At 38.1% G+C, this 16,851-nt stretch overlaps 1 protein-coding gene across 1 annotated transcript in view; it reads right to left on the reverse strand.

Moving 5' to 3' along the window:
* LOC144445433 (exportin-2-like) overlaps positions 1 to 16,851 on the reverse strand; it is a 58,348-nt gene that overhangs the window by 27,004 nt on the left and 14,493 nt on the right. The window contains exons 10-15 of the mRNA XM_078134976.1: positions 10,748 to 10,877; positions 9,912 to 9,977; positions 9,079 to 9,188; positions 7,800 to 7,892; positions 7,350 to 7,434; positions 4,486 to 4,684 (exon numbers count right to left, since the gene is read on the reverse strand). Of these exons, the coding sequence (XP_077991102.1) occupies positions 4,486 to 4,684; positions 7,350 to 7,434; positions 7,800 to 7,892; positions 9,079 to 9,188; positions 9,912 to 9,977; positions 10,748 to 10,877 (683 nt within the window). The remainder of the gene's footprint in view (positions 1 to 4,485; positions 4,685 to 7,349; positions 7,435 to 7,799; positions 7,893 to 9,078; positions 9,189 to 9,911; positions 9,978 to 10,747; positions 10,878 to 16,851) is intronic.

Consider the following 16,851-nt stretch of genomic DNA (forward strand, 5'->3'; position numbering starts at 1 on the left):
GACCTCCAACTAAGCAATGAATGTCTACAGCAAGGACCTCCAACTAAGCAATGAATGTCTATGACAAGGACCTCCAACTAAGCAATGAATGTCTATGACAAGGACCTCCAACTAAGCAATGAATGTCTACAGCAAGGACCTCCAACTAAGCAATGAATGTCTATGACAAGGACCTCCAACTAAGCAATGAATGTCTACAGCAAGGACCTCCAACTAAGCAATGAATGTCTATGACAAGGACCTCCAACTAAGCAATGAATGTCTACAGCAAGGACCTCCAACTAAGCAATGAATGTCTATGACAAGGACCTCCAACTAAGCAATGAATGTCTATGACAAGGACCTCCAACTAAGCAATGAATGTCTATGACAAGGACCTCCAACTAAGCAATGAATGTCTACAGCAAGGACCTCCAACTAAGCAATGAATGTCTACAGCAAGGACCTCCAACTAAGCAATGAATGTCTATGACAAGGACCTCCAACTAAGCAATGAATGTCTATGACAAGGACCTCCAACTAAGCAATGAATGTCTACAGCAAGGACCTCCAACTAAGCAATGAATGTCTATGACAAGGACCTCCAACTAAGCAATGAATGTCTACAGCAAGGACCTCCAACTAAGCAATGAATGTCTATGACAAGGACCTCCAACTAAGCAATGAATGTCTATGACAAGGACCTCCAACTAAGCAATGATTGTCTATGACAAGGACCTCCAACTAAGCAATGAATGTCTATGACAAGGACCTCCAACTAAGCAATGATTGTCTACAGCAAGGACCTCCAACTAAGCAATGAATGTCTATGACAAGGACCTCCAACTAAGCAATGAATGTCTACAGCAAGGACCTCCAACTAAGCAATGAATGTCTATGACAAGGACCTCCAACTAAGCAATGAATGTCTACAGCAAGGACCTCCAACTAAGCAATGAATGTCTATGACAAGGACCTCCAACTAAGCAATGAATGTCTACGACAAGGACCTCCAACTAAGCAATGAATGTCTACAGCAAGGACCTCCAACTAAGCAATGAATGTCTATGACAAGGACCTCCAACTAAGCAATGATTGTCTATGACAAGGACCTCCAACTAAGCAATGAATGTCTATGACAAGGACCTCCAACTAAGCAATGAATGCCTACAGCAAGGACCTCCAACTAAGCAATGAATGTCTACAGCAAGGACCTCCAACTAAGCAATGTCTATGACAAGGACCTCCAACTAAGCAATGAATGTCTACAGCAAGGACCTCCAACTAAGCAATGAATGTCTACAGCAAGGACCTCCAACTAAGCAATGAATGTCTATGACAAGGACCTCCAACTAAGCAATGAATGTCTACAGCAAGGACCTCCAACTAAGCAATGAATGTCTACAGCAAGGACCTTCAACTAAGCAATGATTGTCTATGACAAGGACCTCCAACTAAGCAATGAATGTCTACAGCAAGGACCTCCAACTAAGCAATGAATGTCTATGACAAGGACCTCCAACTAAGCAATGAATGTCTATGACAAGGACCTCCAACTAAGCAATGAATGTCTACAGCAAGGACCTCCAACTAAGCAATGAATGTCTATGACAAGGACCTCCAACTAAGCAATGAATGTCTACAGCAAGGACCTCCAACTAAGCAATGAATGTCTATGACAAGGACCTCCAACTAAGCAATGAATGTCTACGACAAGGACCTCCAACTAAGCAATGAATGTCTACGACAAGGACCTCCAACTAAGCAATGAATGTCTACAGCAAGGACCTCCAACTAAGCAATGAATGTCTATGACAAGGACCTCCAACTAAGCAATGAATGTCTACAGCAAGGACCTCCAACTAAGCAATGAATGTCTATAGCAAGGACCTCCAACTAAGCAATGAATGTCTATGACAAGGACCTCCAACTAAGCAATGATTGTCTATGACAAGGACCTCCAACTAAGCAATGATTGTCTACAGCAAGGACCTCCAACTAAGCAATGAATGTCTATGACAAGGACCTCCAACTAAGCAATGAATGTCTACAGCAAGGACCTCCAACTAAGCAATGAATGTCTACAGCAAGGACCTCCAACTAAGCAATGAATGTCTATGACAAGGACCTCCAACTAAGCAATGAATGTCTACAGCAAGGACCTCCAACTAAGCAATGAAAGTCTATGACAAGGACCTCCAACTAAGCAATGAATGTCTACAGCAAGGACCTCCAACTAAGCAATGAAAGTCTATGACAAGGACCTCCAACTAAGCAATGAATGTCTACAGCAAGGACCTCCAACTAAGCAATGATTGTCTATGACAAGGACCTCCAACTAAGCAATGAATGTCTATAGCAAGGACCTCCAACTAAGCAATGAATGTCTACAGCAAGGACCTCCAACTAAGCAATGATTGTCTACAGCAAGGACCTCCAACTAAGCAATGAATGTCTATGACAAGGACCTCCAACTTAGCAATGAATGTCTATGACAAGGACCTCCAACTAAGCAATGAATGTCTTTGACAAGGACCTCCAACTAAGCAATGAATGTCTACAGCAAGGACCTCCAACTAAGCAATGAATGTCTATGACAAGGACCTCCAACTAAGCAATGAATGTCTATGACAAGGACCTCCAACTAAGCAATGAAAGTCTACAGCAAGGACCTCCAACTAAGCAATGAATGTCTACAGCAAGGACCTCCAACTAAGCAATGAATGTCTATGACAAGGACCTCCAACTAGGCAATGAAAGTCTATGACAAGGACCTCCAACTAAGCAATGAATGTCTACAGCAAGGACCTCCAACTAAGCAATGAATGTCTACAGCAAGGACCTCCAACTAAGCAATGATTGTCTATGACAAGGACCTCCAACTAAGCAATGAATGTCTATGACAAGGACCTCCAACTAAGCAATGAATGTCTACAGCAAGGACCTCCAACTAAGCAATGAATGTCTATGACAAGGACCTCCAACTAAGCAATGATTGTCTACAGCAAGGACCTCCAACTAAGCAATGAATGTCTATGACAAGGACCTCCAACTAAGCAATGAATGTCTATGACAAGGACCTCCAACTAAGCAATGATTGTCTACAGCAAGGACCTCCAACTAAGCAATGAAAGTCTATGACAAGGACCTCCAACTAAGCAATGAATGTCTACAGCAAGGACCTCCAACTAAGCAATGAATGTCTACAGCAAGGACCTCCAACTAAGCAATGAATGTCTATGACAAGGACCACCAACTAAGCAATGATTGTCTATGACAAGGACCTCCAACTAAGCAATGATTGTCTATGACAAGGACCTCCAACTAAGCAATGAATGTCTACAGCAAGGACCTCCAACTAAGCAATGATTGTCTATGACAAGGACCTCCAACTAAGCAATGAATGTCTATGACAAGGACCTCCAACTAAGCAATGAATGTCTATGACAAGGACCTCCAACTAGGCAATGAATGTCTACAGCAAGGACCTCCAACTAAGCAATGAATGTCTACAGCAAGGACCTCCAACTAAGCAATGAATGTCTACAGCAAGGACCTCCAACTAAGCAATGATTGTCTATGACAAGGACCTCCAACTAAGCAATGAATGTCTACAGCAAGGACCTCCAACTAAGCAATGAATGTCTATGACAAGGACCTCCAACTAAGCAATGAATGTCTACAGCAAGGACCTCCAACTAAGCAATGAATGTGGAACCAGTTTCAACTGTTTTTCTCAGTAAATGTGTGTAATGTAAAAAGATGTTACACAGTACCATATTATATATACTGCTATACAAATACATTTACCCATAGAGTACAGGGTGTACAACTTTACAATTAAGTCATTACCTGTACAGGGTGTACAACTTTACAATTAAGTCTGACTCATTACCTGTACAGGGTGTACAACTTTACAATTAAGTCATTACCTGTACAGGGTGTACAACTTTACAATTAAGTCATTACCTGTACAGGGTGTACAACTTTACAATTAAGTCATTACCTGTACAGGGTATACAACTTTACAATTAAGTTATTACCTGTACAGGGTATACAACTTTACAATTAAGTTATTACCTGTACAGGGTATACAACTTTACAATTAAGTCATTACCTGTACAGGGTGTACAACTTTACAATTAAGTCATTACCTGTACAGGGTGTACAACTTTACAATTAAGTCATTACCTGTACAGGGTGTACAACTTTACAATTAAGTCATTACCTGTACAGGGTGTACAACTTTACAATTAAGTCATTACCTGTACAGGGTGTACAACTTTACAATTAAGTCATTACCTGTACAGGGTGTACAACTTTACAATTAAGTCATTACCTGTACAGGGTGTACAACTTTACAATTAAGTCATTACCTGTACAGGGTGTACAACTTTACAATTAAGTCATTACCTGTACATAATAAAACAGTTTTAAAAAACCTTCCAGTAGCAGTTTGTACTGTAACAGCTTTTTAACAATCATAAGATATCTAAATTGACTTACATCGGTCCTCCAGTCTGTGACTTGGTGGTAAAGATTCTTTCCAATGCTATAGCTGCATAGGTATGGACCACCACACTCTGAGCTGTCAGTAACTTTATTAAGTGTGGAATTAATGCTGTTAAGATGTCTGGAGATAACTGACTTCTAAATGTTATGATATACTTCATGGCATCTGCTTTCAATACTGGGATTTCATTTACTGAAATAACAATATATGAATTGAATGTACTGTCATACTTCATGATTCAATACTGGGATTTCATTTACTGAAATAGCAATATATGAATTGAATGTACTGTCTTACTTCATGGCATCTGCTTTCAATACCAGGATTTCATTCACAAATAAATTTGATAGTTGAGGTACATAAAGCATGGGTCTCTTGTTAAACTATAGTGCTCTCCTCTTGTTAAACTATAATGCTCTCCTCTTGTTAAACTATAGTGCCCTCCTCTTGTTAAACTATAGTGCTCTCCTCTTGTTAAACTATAATGCTCTCCTCTTGTTAAACTATAGTGCTCTCCTCTTGTTAAACTATAGTGCTCTCCTCTTGTTAAACTATAGTGCCCTCCTCTTGTTAAACTATAGTGCTCTCCTCTTGTTAAACTATAGTGCTCTCCTCTTGTTAAACTATAGTGCCCTCCTCTTGTTAAACTATAGTGCTCTCCTCTTGTTAAACTATAGTGCTCTCCTCTTGTTAAACTATAGTGCTCTCCTCTTGTTAAACTATAGTGCTCTCCTCTTGTTAAACTATAGTGCTCTTCTCTTGTTAAACTATAGTGCTCTCCTCTTGTTAAACTATAGTGCTCTCCTCTTGTTAAACTATAGTGCTCTCCTCTTGTTAAACTATAGTGCTCTCCTCTTGTTAAACTATAGTGCTCTCCTCTTGTTAAACTATAGTGCTCTCCTCTTGTTAAACTATAGTGCTCTCCTCTTGTTAAACTATAGTGCTCTCCTCTTGTTAAACTATAGTGCTCTCCTCTTGTTAAACTATAGTGCTCTCCTCTTGTTAAACTATAGTGCTCTCCTCTTGTTAAACTATAGTGCTCTCCTCTTGTTAAACTATAATGCTCTCCTCTTGTTAAACTATAGTGCTCTCCTCTTGTTAAACTATAGTGCTCCCCTCTTGTTAAACTATAGTGCTCTCCTCTTGTTAAACTATAGTGCTCCCCTCTTGTTAAACTATAATGCTCTCCTCTTGTTAAACTATAGTGCTCTCCTCTTGTTAAACTATAGTGCTCTCCTCTTGTTAAACTATAATGCTCTCCTCTTGTTAAACTATAGTGCCCTCCTCTTGTTAAACTATAGTGCTCTCCTCTTGTTAAACTATAGTGCTCTCCTCTTGTTAAACTATAGTGCTCTCCTCTTGTTAAACTATAGTGCTCTCCTCTTGTTAAACTATAATTCTCTCCTCTTGTTAAACTATAGTGCTCTCCTCTTGTTAAACTATAGTGCTCTCCTCTTGTTAAACTATAGTGCTCCCCTCTTGTTAAACTATAATGCTCTCCTCTTGTTAAACTATAGTGCTCTCCTCTTGTTAAACTATAGTGCTCTCCTCTTGTTAAACTATAGTGCTCTCCTCTTGTTAAACTATAGTGCTCTCCTCTTGTTAAACTATAGTGCTCTCCTCTTGTTAAACTATAGTGCTCTCCTCTTGTTAAACTATAGTGCTCCCCTCTTGTTAAACTATAGTGCTCTCCTCTTGTTAAACTATAGTGCTCTCCTCTTGTTAAACTATAGTGCTCTCCTCTTGTTAAACTATAGTGCTCTCCTCTTGTTAAACTATAGTGCTCTCCTCTTGTTAAACTATAATGCTCTCCTCTTGTTAAACTATAGTGCTCTCCTCTTGTTAAACTATAGTGCCCTCCTCTTGTTAAACTATAGTGCTCTCCTCTTGTTAAACTATAGTGATCTCCTCTTGTTAAACTATAGTGCTCTCCTCTTGTTAAACTATAGTGCTCTCCTCTTGTTAAACTATAGTGCTCTCCTCTTGTTAAACTATAGTGCCCTCCTCTTGTTAAACTATAATGCTCTCCTCTTGTTAAACTATAGTGCCCTCCTCTTGTTAAACTATAATGCTCTTCTCTTGTTAAACTATAGTGCTCTTCTCTTGTTAAACTATAGTGCTCTCCTCTTGTTAAACTATAGTGCTCTCCTCTTGTTAAACTATAGTGCTCTCCTCTTGTTAAACTATAGTGCTCTCCTCTTGTTAAACTATAGTGCTCTCCTCTTGTTAAACTATAGTGCCCTCCTCTTGTTAAACTATAATGCTCTCCTCTTGTTAAACTATAGTGCCCTCCTCTTGTTAAACTATAATGCTCTTCTCTTGTTAAACTATAGTGCTCTTCTCTTGTTAAACTATAGTGCTCTCCTCTTGTTAAACTATAGTGCTCTCCTCTTGTTAAACTATAGTGCTCTCCTCTTGTTAAACTATAGTGCTCTCCTCTTGTTAAACTATAGTGATCTCCTCTTGTTAAACTATAATGCTCTCCTCTTGTTAAACTATAGTGCTCTCCTCTTGTTAAACTATAGTGCTCTCCTCTTGTTAAACTATAGTGCTCTCCTCTTGTTAAACTATAGTGCTCTCCTCTTGTTAAACTATAGTGCTCTCCTCTTGTTAAACTATAGTGCTCTCTTTGCACTAATTCATAATCACAGTTAACATTCAGTTCTTTTAATATTGCCAGCATTCTGAACAAATCCATCAAATCCAACTGTCAAAAAATCTTAAGAAGTCATCGCCACGTTTCTAAATTATAAGTGAAAGATCAACTTTCACTTTCACAAAGAGTGGCTTACTAGTACATCTTACACTGAGCAGTGTGTACCTGTACTATTACAAGTTAGTGATCTGAAAAACTTACCATTTGGTGACTGTATATCAGGTGCTATGTTTCCTGTACAGAAATCCGAAACATTGACCAATTCACTTGTCTGTGTTGTACCATGCTGTTGACAGTCATATATAGTCAGTACATCATCTTTTCTGTTATTTATATCTTCAAAACTAGTAATACCTTTTCTTCAATTCTCACTTTCAACTTTTGACACATAATAAAGATACCCCACTCAACACTGCCACTGTACTTGTCATCATCATCATCATCATCATCATCATCATCATCATCATCATCATCATCATCATCATCATCATCATCATCATCATCATCATCATCATCATCATCATCATCATCACCACCACCACCACCACCACAACCACCATTATCAATATAAATATCTTATTTATTTCAAGAGACAAACTGAAGGTGTTACAATAATAAACATAAAACTAAACAATCTCATTCCTTATTTACCTTCTGTGTTTTAGATTTAGATGCTATAGATGTCACCAAGTAGATTGCTACATCTTTGTTTTTCCAATTCTTTGCTGGATCTTTAACGTACTCCTGTAAATTATAAATCAATATGAAAATTTGTTACATTTGGTGATGTCAAAAATAACTGAAATATTCAAGGTAAAAGATAATAAACAAGGAACTTTGAAATATGACACTGACTGATAATTCACTCAATATGTCACAATTAGATAGAGTCATTACTATCATGGTAATTGAGTTACAATTTAGCATGCATCTACAGTAACTGGAATTTAGGTTCACAGCATGACATATTTTTTCAAATTGCTCAATTGTCAGTTCATTGAATGACCATTATCACATGACATACCAGTGATTACTTTCATTGAATGACCATTATCACATGACATACCAGTGATTACTTTCATTGAATGACCATTATCACATGACATACCAGTGATTACTTTCATTGAATGACCATTATCACATGACATACCAGTGATTACTTTCATTGAATGACCATTATCACATGACATACCAGTCATTACTTTCATTGAATGACCATTATCACATGACATACCAGTCATTACTTTCATTGAATGACCATTATCACATGACATACCAGTCATTACTTTCATTGAATGACCATTATCACATGACATACCAGTCATTACTTTCATTGAATGACCATTATCACATGACATACCAGTGATTACTTTCATTGAATGACCATTATCACATGACATACCAGTGATTACTTTCATTGAATGACCATTATCACATGACATACCAGTCATTACTTTCATTGAATGGCCATTATCACATGACATACCAGTGATTACTTTCATTGAATGGCCATTATCACATGACATACCAGTCATTACTTTCATTGAATGATCATTATCACATGACATACCAGTCATTACTTTCATTGAATGACCATTATCACATTTCATCACTACATAAGCATACTATTGTGCTGCAGTGTATTTATTGAATATCTGTATACAAATGGCATGTGATTGCTAATGTACGCGAAATCACATTCAAGAATAATTCTATTTTTAGAATAAAATTTGCAGTTTCTAATTAAAACTTGTAACAATAACAAAGCTGCATGATGTTTGTAGTATTGTACTTGAACTTGAGGTTTTTCTGCTGTATTTCCACTAGCTTAAATTCTGAAAGTATGGCTAAATAGCGTTGCAAGAAGTTGATGTGCAAATGCCACTGACATGCATCATGGAGTTCCATCATATAGCAAAACAAGACTCACCTGAAGCATTTGATTGACATAGTGGGAGAAGATCTGAGTGACAGGCTGCTCAAAAAATTTACATAGCGCCCTCACTAGGTCACTGGCTGCACGTCTCCTGGTGTCAATATCTGTCAATGATAAAAGTATGTTATAATATTCAGAAATGCTGTATAGCATATCAAAATAACATATCAAAGTTATATCATTAGCATTTTCTGAAGAGTAAAAATAATAACCAGCAAACATCTGAGCATGTAAAGATTGTTTAACACTGGATCCAAATTATACCTTTTTTTACCTTGCAAGACTTGATGATAGTGGCTCCACCATAAGCCAGACTCTATATAGTCCATCCACTCTAAGTGAAACTATTATACTCCGTTCACTATCCATATACTACACACAATAAAGTATGTATACCCTGTGTTCTGAAACCCACAATAAAGTACCGTGTGTTCTGAAACCCACAATAAAGTACCGTGTGTTCTGAAACCCACAATAAAGTACCCTGTGTTCTGAAACCCACAATAAAGTACCCTGTGTTCTGAAACCCACAATAAAGTACCCTGTGTTCTGAAACCCACAATAAAGTACCCTGTGTTCTGAAACCCACAATAAAGTACCGTGTTCTGAAACCCACAATAAAGTACCCTGTGTTCTGAAACCCACAATAAAGTACCCTGTGTTCTGAAACCCACAATAAAGTACCCTGTGTTGTGAAACCCACAATAAAGTACCCTGTGTTCTGAAACCCACAATAAAGTACCCTGTGTTCTGAAACCCACCACCATTTTCTTCATCAGACAAACTAAAGTTGTATTATAGTTTAAAGAAATTAGACAACATCTTACCTGAACCTTCAATGTCTCTTCTGATGTACTCCTCTGGATTATCTTCAAACAATTCTTCATCAGCATCTGTCCAGATAATAAACAATATGTAGTCATTGCCATGGTAACAACCTCTGCATAACATACAGCTCTAGCTGAGGATGTTCATGTTATAATTTTGTGGAGTAGCATAGTTTAGTTGTATCAACCTTGACAGAAGAACTCTCCCTTTATAAGTGTTGAATTCCTAATAGCTGTTACAGTACCAGTTGTAATGTATCTCCTGACACAGGGTCAAGATAGAACAAAAAAGGTCAATTTATTCTTATACATGTCTATAGTGTGACAGAACCCTGTGACAAGTGAGTGCAAGTGTGGCATACTCTCTGCTGCAGTACTATAATATCACTTGTTTTGCTACAATTGCTTATGAAAGTGCAGAAGTAAACACTGCAAGCACTTATGCAAACACCTGTGAGTGCCCAAACTGGAACTCAGTGTCATGGAGTTCTCTTATTATTACATGTCATGTTTATCATGAACAACAAATTTCCTGTCAAAATGACACTATGCAATCATCACAACCAATGATTGTGTCCACATTTGCATATCATTTGCATGCTGGTATGCAATAATGTTTTCAGTATTGCATTGCAGTGAAAATACCACTAAGTATGCTTACAAGCAATCTTTGGTACGTATGTAATAATGTTTTGTAATACATTGTGCAGAGTGTGGAGCAGAAGTTATGGTAAAGATTCAGAAAGTGAATAAACCTGACATGTACTTCTGTTGTGCTCATGATCAAAATCAAGTGTCATGAGAAATTCAGATAAATAAAAGTGAGAAATACATACCTCTAAAGTACATGTTGACAACGACTACATTCTGACAAATATTAGTCAAAGTGTCTTGGGATTCAAATATATTCCTGTAGTGTGCACGTTCTGCTACAGACGCCATGAATAAAATAGCATTACTGACAAGCTGAAAGTGAAGCAAAGAATTGTAACTTAGTTACATTTTACACTGCTTTCATTCTGGGCGGTAAATATGTAACATCTACCACATGTATTTTTACATGAGTTCTGACCAAAATTATGGTACTAGGTATGGAAATGTTGTAATTTGTAGCAGATTTGCTGGGAATAAAATTATAGCATTGTTGACATGTGATGGAAATGAAATGTCATAGGAATGTAGCAAGTTACAACATATGTTTTAGCTGCATGACTCTCTGTCACTACTAGCATAGTAACACTGTAACCTTGTCACTACTAGCATAGTAACACTGTATCCTTGTCACTACTAGCATAGTAACACTGTAACCTTGTCACTACTACCATAGTAACACTGTAACCTGTCACTACTAGCATAGTAACACTGTATCCTTGTCACTACTAGCATAGTAACACTGTAACCTTCTGTCACTACTAGCATAGTAACACTGTGACCTTCTGTCACTACTAGCATAGTAACACTAACCTTGTCACTACTAGCATAGTAACATTGTAACCTTCTGTCACTACTAGCATAGTAACACTGTAACCTTCTGTCACTACTAGCATAGTAACACTGTAACCTTCTGTCACTACTAGCATAGTAACACTGTAACCTGTCACTACTAGCATAGTAACACTGTATCCTTGTCACTACTAGCATAGTAACACTGTAACCTTCTGTCACTACTAGCATAGTAACACTGTAACCTTCTGTCACTACTAGCATAGTAACATTGTAACCTTCTGTCACTACTAGCATAGTAACACTAACCTTCTGTCACTACTAGCATAGTAACACTGTAACCTTCTGTCACTACTAGCATAGTAACACTGTAACCTTCTGTCACTACTAGCATAGTAACACTGTGACCTTCTGTCACTACTAGCATAGTAACACTGTAACCTTCTGTCACTACTAGCATAGTAACATTGTAACCTTCTGTCACTACTAGCATAGTAACACTGTAACACTGTAACCTTCTGTCACTACTAGCATAGTAACATTGTAACCTGTCACTACTAGCATAGTAACACTGTAACCTTCTGTCACTACTAGCATAGTAACACTGTAACCTTCTGTCACTACTAGCATAGTAACACTGTAACCTTCTGTCACTACTAGCATAGTAACACTGTAACCTTCTGTCACTACTAGCATAGTAACACTGTAACCTTGTCACTACTAGCATAGTAACACTGTAACCTTGTCACTACTAGCATAGTAACACTGTAACCTTGTCACTACTAGCATAGTAACACTGTATCCTTGTCACTACTAGCATAGTAACACTGTAACCTTCTGTCACTACTAGCATAGTAACATTGTAACCTGTCACTACTAGCATAGTAACACTGTAACCTTGTCACTACTAGCATAGTAACACTGTAACCTGTCACTACTAGCATAGTAACACTGTATCCTTGTCACTACTAGCATAGTAACACTGTAACCTTGTCACTACTAGCATAGTAACACTGTATCCTTGTCACTACTAGCATAGTAACACTGTAACCTTCTGTCACTACTAGCATAGTAACACTGTAACCTTGTCACTACTAGCATAGTAACACTAACCTTGTCACTACTAGCATAGTAACACTGTAACCTTCTGTCACTACTAGCATAGTAACACTGTATCCTTCTGTCACTACTAGCATAGTAACACTGTAACCTTCTGTCACTACTAGCATAGTAACACTGTAACCTTCTGTCACTACTAGCATAGTAACATTGTAACCTTCTGTCACTACTAGCATAGTAACACTGTAACCTTCTGTCACTACTAGCAAAGTAGCACTGTGACCTTGTCACTACTAGCATAGTAACACTGTAACCTTGTCACTACTAGCATAGTAACACTGTATCCTTGTCACTACTAGCATAGTAACACTGTAACCTTGTCACTAATAGCATAGTAACACTGTAACCTTCTGTCACTACTACCATAGTAACATTGTAACCTGTCACTACTAGCATAGTAACACTGTAACCTTCTGTCACTACTACCATAGTAACACTGTAACCTGTCACTACTACCATAGTAACACTGTAACCTGTCACTACTAGCATAGTAACACTATAACCTTGTCACTACTAGCATAGTAACACTGTAACCTTGTCACTACTAGCATAGTAACACTGTAACCTGTCACTACTAGCATAGTAACACTGTAACCTTGTCACTACTAGCATAGTAACACTGTAACCTTGTCACTACTAGCATAGTAACACTGTAACCTTCTGTTACTACTAGCATAGTAACACTGTAACCTTCTGTCACTACTAGCATAGTAACACTGTAACCTGTCACTACTAGCATAGTAACACTGTAACCTGTCACTACTACCATAGTAACACTGTAACCTGTCACTACTAGCATAGTAACATTGTAACCTTGTCACTACTAGCATAGTAACACTGTACTAGCATAGTAACACTGTACTAGCATAGTAACACTGTACTAGCATAGTAACACTGTAACCTGTCACTACTAGCATAGTAACACTGTAACCTTGTCACTACTAGCATAGTAACACTGTAACCTTGTCACTACTAGCATAGTAACACTGTAACCTTCTGTCACTACTAGCATAGTAACACTGTAACCTGTCACTACTAGCATAGTAACACTGTAACCTGTCACTACTAGCATAGTAACACTGTAACCTGTCACTACTAGCATAGTAACACTGTAACCTTGTCACTACTAGCATAGTAACACTGTAACCTTCTGTCACTACTAGCATAGTAACACTGTAACCTGTCACTACTAGCATAGTAACACTGTAACCTGTCACTACTACCATAGTAACACTGTAACCTTCTGTCACTACTAGCATAGTAACACTGTATCCTTCTGTCACTACTAGCATAGTAACACTGTAACCTGTCACTACTAGCATAGTAACACTGTAACCTTCTGTCACTACTAGCATAGTAACACTGTAACCTTCTGTCACTACTAGCATAGTAACACTGTAACCTTCTGTCACTACTAGCATAGTAACACTGTAACCTGTCACTACTAGCATAGTAACACTGTAACCTGTCACTACTAGCATAGTAACACTGTAACCTTGTCACTAATAGCATAGTAACACTGTAACCTTGTCACTACTAGCATAGTAACACTGTAACCTTCTGTCACTACTAGCATAGTAACACTGTAACCTGTCACTACTAGCATAGTAACACTGTAACCTGTCACTACTAGCATAGTAACACTGTAACCTGTCACTACTAGCATAGTAACACTGTAACCTTGTCACTACTAGCATAGTAACACTGTAACCTTGTCACTACTAGCATAGTAACACTGTAACCTTCTGTTACTACTAGCATAGTAACACTGTAACCTTGTCACTACTAGCATAGTAACACTGTAACCTGTCACTACTAGCATAGTAACACTGTAACCTTGTCACTACTAGCATAGTAACACTGTAACCTTCTGTCACTACTAGCATAGTAACACTGTAACCTTGTCACTACTAGCATAGTAACACTGTAACCTTGTCACTACTAGCATAGTAACACTGTAACCTGTCACTACTAGCATAGTAACACTGTAACCTTGTCACTACTAGCATAGTAACACTGTAACCTTCTGTCACTACTACCATAGTAACACTGTAACCTTGTCACTACTAGCATAGTAACATTGTAACCTGTCACTACTAGCATAGTAACACTGTAACTTTGTCACTACTAGCATAGTAACACTGTAACCTGTCACTACTAGCATAGTAACACTGTAACCTTCTGTCACTACTAGCATAGTAACACTGTAACCTGTCACTACTACCATAGTAACACTGTAACCTGTCACTACTAGCATAGTAACATTGTAACCTTGTCACTACTAGCATAGTAACACTGTAACCTTCTGTCACTACTAGCATAGTAACATTGTAACCTTCTGTCACTACTAGCATAGTAACACTGTAACCTTCTGTCACTACTAGCATAGTAGCACTGTGACCTTGTCACTACTAGCATAGTAACACTGTAACCTTGTCACTACTAGCATAGTAACACTGTATCCTTGTCACTACTAGCATAGTAACTCTGTAACCTTGTCACTACTAGCATAGTAACACTGTAACCTTCTGTCACTACTACCATAGTAACATTGTAACCTGTCACTACTAGCATAGTAACACTGTAACCTTCTGTCACTACTACCATAGTAACACTGTAACCTGTCACTACTACCATAGTAACACTGTAACCTGTCACTACTAGCATAGTAACACTATAACCTTGTCACTACTAGCATAGTAACACTGTAACCTTGTCACTACTAGCATAGTAACACTGTAACCTGTCACTACTAGCATAGTAACACTGTAACCTTGTCACTACTAGCATAGTAACACTGTAACCTTGTCACTACTAGCATAGTAACACTGTAACCTTCTGTCACTACTAGCATAGTAACACTGTAACCTTCTGTCACTACTAGCATAGTAACACTGTAACCTGTCACTACTAGCATAGTAACACTGTAACCTGTCACTACTACCATAGTAACACTGTAACCTGTCACTACTAGCATAGTAACATTGTAACCTTGTCACTACTAGCATAGTAACACTGTAACCTTCTGTCACTACTAGCATAGTAACATTGTAACCTGTCACTACTAGCATAGTAACACTGTAACCTTGTCACTACTAGCATAGTAACATTGTAACCTGTCACTACTAGCATAGTAACACTGTAACCTTGTCACTACTAGCATAGTAACACTGTATCCTTGTCACTACTAGCATAGTAACTCTGTAACCTTGTCACTACTAGCATAGTAACACTGTAACCTTCTGTCACTACTACCATAGTAACATTGTAACCTGTCACTACTAGCATAGTAACACTGTAACCTTCTGTCACTACTACCATAGTAACACTGTAACCTGTCACTACTACCATAGTAACACTGTAACCTGTCACTACTAGCATAGTAACACTATAACCTTGTCACTACTAGCATAGTAACACTGTAACCTTGTCACTACTAGCATAGTAACACTGTAACCTGTCACTACTAGCATAGTAACACTGTAACCTTGTCACTACTAGCATAGTAACACTGTAACCTTGTCACTACTAGCATAGTAACACTGTAACCTTGTCACTACTAGCATAGTAACACTGTAACCTTCTGTCACTACTAGCATAGTAACACTGTAACCTGTCACTACTAGCATAGTAACACTGTAACCTGTCACTACTACCATAGTAACACTGTAACCTGTCACTACTAGCATAGTAACATTGTAACCTTGTCACTACTAGCATAGTAACACTGTAACCTTCTGTCACTACTAGCATAGTAACATTGTAACCTTCTGTCACTACTAGCATAGTAACACTGTAACCTTGTCACTACTAGCATAGTAACATTGTAACCTGTCACTACTAGCATAGTAACACTGTAACCTTCTGTCACTACTAGCATAGTAACACTGTAACCTTCTGTCACTACTAGCATAGTAACACTGTAACCTTCTGTCACTACTAGCATAGTAACACTGTAACCTTCTGTCACTACTAGCATAGTAACATTGTAACCTGTCACTACTAGCATAGTAACACTGTAACCTTCTGTCACTACTAGCATAGTAACACTGTAACCTTCTGTCACTACTAGCATAGTAACACTGTAACCTTCTGTCACTACTAGCATAGTAACACTGTAACCTTCTGTCACTACTAGCATAGTAACACTGTAACCTGTCACTACTAGCATAGTAACACTGTAACCTGTCACTACTAGCATAGTAACACTGTAACCTTGTCACTACTAGCATAGTAACACTGTAACCTTGTCACTACTAGCATAGTAACACTGTAACCTTCTGTCACTACTAGCATAGTAACACTGTAACCTTCTGTCACTACTAGCATAGTAACACTGTAACCTGTCACTACTAGCATAGTAACACTGTAACCTGTC

The sequence above is a fragment of the Glandiceps talaboti genome, chromosome 14 (assembly GCF_964340395.1).
Source record: "Glandiceps talaboti chromosome 14, keGlaTala1.1, whole genome shotgun sequence".
Taxonomy (NCBI): domain Eukaryota; kingdom Metazoa; phylum Hemichordata; class Enteropneusta; family Spengelidae; genus Glandiceps; species Glandiceps talaboti.